General features: G+C 46.7%; 1 protein-coding gene across 1 annotated transcript; it reads left to right on the top strand.

The window, feature by feature from the left end:
- The first annotated feature begins 852 nt into the window (after window positions 1-852).
- On the top strand, window positions 853-3,164 carry LOC123041396 (cysteine synthase-like). The gene is made up of 10 exons (XM_044464016.1): window positions 853-900; window positions 997-1,106; window positions 1,185-1,242; window positions 1,338-1,601; window positions 1,698-1,835; window positions 1,937-1,988; window positions 2,075-2,154; window positions 2,264-2,323; window positions 2,434-2,514; window positions 3,072-3,164. The coding sequence occupies exons 1-10, from the start codon at window positions 853-855 to the stop codon at window positions 3,162-3,164; spliced, it is 984 nt and encodes a 327-aa protein (XP_044319951.1).
- The last annotated feature ends 838 nt before the right edge of the window (window positions 3,165-4,002 follow it).

The following is a 4,002-nucleotide window of genomic DNA, read 5'->3' as shown; positions in this document are numbered from 1 at the left end:
TACACGCGCCGCGCGTGGCGTCCACGCCGGCTGCACCGCGCGCCTCCGCACCGCCCGCTCCCCGTGCGCCGCCCGCATCGCCCGAGACGCGTCGGTCGCGTCGGTCGCGTGTGTCACCCGCCATCTTCGGGAGGTACTCACTTGCTTTGTACCTTTCCCCGACCCGGTAAAAATAAAAAAGGTGAAATGAACATCTTACGGCGTGTCATGGAAGTAACTGAGGCCGCCCATGTCGTCACTGGCTACGAATGCATGCCATGACGTGACATCGTTAGTATCATCAGCACACTTTGTAACTATCGGCTATAGCGTTGTACAGCTCCACCGATGTGCTAAACGAAAGATGAGGAGCAGCGAGAAGGCAAACGGCAAGGAAGGCAAACACAGTGAGATATTGGGCATGGCATCACGCATAATCCAATAAGATATGCCATTTGCTATGATTTGCATTATAAATCTCTGCATGGGGGCGTCATTTGCTTTCGAAAAAGTTTCGAGCCGTGGAAGTCCTCCTTGATTAATTTGGGCATTTCCATCTACCATCCTGCATTCATCCGTGGTCCGTTATGAGTGCCCAAAAATTCTCTGTTCATATTCAGTAATTTGACACCCTCTATTAGCTCAGTTCATCTCAGTCATTAGTGTAGTTAATTAATACACATTTTGTGGAATCCTTGGACTCAAACCTGTTAAGCTCAACCTGGCCAGTCACTAAAGTTAGTGTGCGTGGGTGCGGGCGTGCGTATGTTTTTTTCTGAAAGAACTGAATATTTTGATCAAGCTATCCTAGCAGTGATCAACTTTGCATGGCTGACGAAGACCTCGGCTTCTTTTCAGATCACAAGGTGAGCAATGGGGCAATGGTGTCCAAGCGAAACGATCGCGAAAGATGTAACAGAAGTACGTAACCAGCTCTTCTCTGCACAGCCACATACATTTGCAGTTCACCTGCGACCCAAATTATGCCATGCTGATTCTGTTTTCGATCCATGTCAGTTGATTGGCAGGACTCCGCTGGTGTACCTGAACAAGGTAGTAACCGGATGCGAGGCTCGGGTCGCTGCGAAGCTTGAGATCATGGGGCCATGCTCCAGTATCAAGGATAGGTAAGTCAAGTGCATGCAGTTAATCAGCATGGATTATCAGTGGTACAGATAGTTCTGGGGATAATCTTGATTTTGCAGGATTGGTTACAGCATGATCGCCGACGCAGAAGAGAAGGGTCTCATAACTCCAGGAAAGGTGAACGCTGATCAGTGAGAGACAGAGTGACAGACACCACATGTACGTAGATTATCGTCAAAGTCATAGCTGATTTTGTTGTTCTTCGTTTTCAGAGTGTTTTGATCGAGCCTACGGGCGGCAACACCGGCATCGGGCTGGCCTTCATGGCGGCCGCCAAGGGGTACAAGCTGATCGTGACGATGCCGTCGTCGGTGAGCACGGAGAGAAGGACGGTGCTCAAGGCGTTCGGCGCGGAGGTGGTGCTCACCGACCCGCTCCGTGCCATGGACGACGTTGTGCGGCGGGCGGAGGAGATCGCCGCCAAGACGCCCAACTCCTACGTCCTCCAGCAGTTCGAGAACCCTGCAAATACGAAGGTACGTACGTGCCATGCCAATCGGTGATCTCACTTTGCCTGAATTTGAAGGTTAATTTAACTTGTGCTGCTGCCTGAAATACGAACGGCACGCCAGGTGCATTACGAGACGACGGGGCCGGAGATCTGGAGCGGGACTGCCGGCGCAGTGGATATCCTGGTGGCCGGCATAGGGACCGGGGGCACCATTACGGGGGCAGGGAAGTACCTCAAAGAGATGAACCCTGAAATCCAGGTGACATGCATGACTGGCCTATGTTCATCTGCGATTTTCTTTCTCCATTTACAATGCAATTTTGGCTTGATTGTGGTTGTATTGGCATTTTCAACCTGAAGATCTATGGCGTGGAGCCGTCAGAGTGCGCCGTTTTGTCCGGAGGGAAACCTGGTGAGATAAGTAATTTTCTTTTGAGAATTATAAGTACAAATTGTAATCCTATTGGCGTGCTCATTTTTACTGGTTTTCAAATCCAGGCCCGCACAAAATCCAAGGTCTCGGGGCCGGTTTCGTCCCTGGAGTCTTGGACGTAAGCATTCTAGATGAAGTCTTCCAAGTGAGTAAAATGTTCCCCGTTTGTCGCATTTCTCTTGGAAAGTTGATATGACTACCCACTGCATTTTTTTTTCTTTTCTTTTCTTACATTTATCTACTCGAGCGGCCAGATCACGAACGAGGAAGCCGCGAGCATGGCGAGGCAGATCGCGCTGAAGGAAGGGCTTCTTGTGAGCAAACAAACCCCATAATTCACTAGAAATCTCATTATATAACATCCTACGTATGATTTTCTCTTTCTCGAAGCCTGGTTGTGTAAGATGATACATGGTTTGTTCAGGTCGGGATGTCATCAGGCGCGACCGCGGCTGCTGCCATCAGGGTGGCGCGGAGGGTCGAGAACAGAGGCAAACTCATCGTCGTAAGTGCCGTACTACCTCTGGGTTCATGAGATTGTATTTTTTTAAAGAAATATATATTAATATCAAGAAGATACCAATTACACCACCAACAAGACGCATAAAAACATCCAGGATGCACACAAAAAAAAGGCAAAAAAAAAAACGACCCTGCCACGGTGATCAATCACCTGCAGTAGCAACACTCTAACCACCACCAAAGACAGCACCTGGACTAGAAAGAATGTTCTCCAAAAGCAACATATCCGGGAAAAAAGCAATGCACAAGTGTTATCGTTGCCGGAACAAAGATCATAGGTTTTCACCCTGAAGAAAGACCGCGTTTTCAAAACAATGCCTTCAATAAGGACACTGCCAGGCACAACCAATAAAAGTCAGACCTTGAGCTTTCACCCTGAAAATCACGTCTCGGTACTCAAATGAATACCACCAACAAAGAAGTCCTCCAATGCTGCCACCCCACTTGCGGAGGCTACTACTGCAAGTCAAGTCTTTCGTCAGACTGTCTACTTGCTGTGGTATCGTTTTTCACCGTGTTTTTTGTTCTTGTTCGTTGTAGGTTGTGTTCGCCAGCTGCGGAGAGCGCTACCTCTCGTCGTTTCTCTTCGAGTCCATCAAAAAGGAGGCGGAAAATATGGTGTTGGAGCCATGAACGCTGACTTCTCATGTTTTTGGAAAAAAGTTCAGGCACTTCGCTTATTTTCGGTCGTGCTGCTGGCAGCGGCTTGTATTCCCTCCGGTTCAATGGGAGTTTTACTTGTTTTTCATTTTATAAATTTGGCACATATAGTTTCAATAATTTTAATATTAATTGGCGGAGGAAATTGCACAAACCACCCGCTATTATTGGTGTTGATTTTACACATAACACCTACTCTATGGGTTTGTTGCATAAAATATCAAATACCGGTGTAATCCGCTACATCTAGGTCCAATTCAGCGTTTAGGTACGTTGATATGATTTTCGATGGGTCCATCAACCGGTAGATAAAACCGAGGACTTATAATTGGCCCATTCAATTTTTTCACTTGAAATTTAACATTTTTTAAAGTGGCAACAAATGCTTTAAATCACAAATATATCCGGTACTATTTTGGAAAAACAAATGTAGCTCATTTGGACAAATGATTTGATAGATATTGGAGCTTTCAGTTGTTTCATTAAAAAAACAAGTTATATCTTATCACGTCTTGACCATATCACATAACAATATGTCCTGCAAAAAAAGTTAGACGCCCTTTACTTTGTTGTTGCAAATTTTACGTGGATGCTACGGGCTTCTAGCAAGAACCGTTCTTACCTACGCATCAAAACCACAACGATTTTTCGTCAAGTGTGCTGTTTTAACCTTCAACAAGGACCGGCCGTAGTCAAACTCGATTCAACTAAAGTTGGAGAAACAGACACTCGCCAGCCACATGTGTGTGAAGCACGTCGGTAGAACCAGTCTCATGAATGCGGTCATGTAATGTCGGTCCGGGCCGCTTCA

This window comes from Triticum aestivum, chromosome 2B, assembly GCF_018294505.1.
Source record: "Triticum aestivum cultivar Chinese Spring chromosome 2B, IWGSC CS RefSeq v2.1, whole genome shotgun sequence".
Taxonomy (NCBI): Eukaryota; Viridiplantae; Streptophyta; class Magnoliopsida; order Poales; family Poaceae; genus Triticum; species Triticum aestivum.
Note: the sequence above shows the minus strand (reverse complement) of the source record. Positions and strands in the feature narration are given on the sequence as shown.

Excerpts from the sequence above, each read along its gene's own strand:
- LOC123041396 (XM_044464016.1), top strand. The coding sequence starts at position 853 with ATGGGGCAATGGTGTCCAAGCGAAACGATCGCGAAAGATGTAACAGAA. Across the intron at positions 1,107-1,184 it reads TGCTCCAGTATCAAGGATAG|GATTGGTTACAGCATGATCG; the intron begins GTAAGTCAAGTG and ends TTGATTTTGCAG. Across the intron at positions 2,155-2,263 it reads TTCTAGATGAAGTCTTCCAA|ATCACGAACGAGGAAGCCGC; the intron begins GTGAGTAAAATG and ends TCGAGCGGCCAG.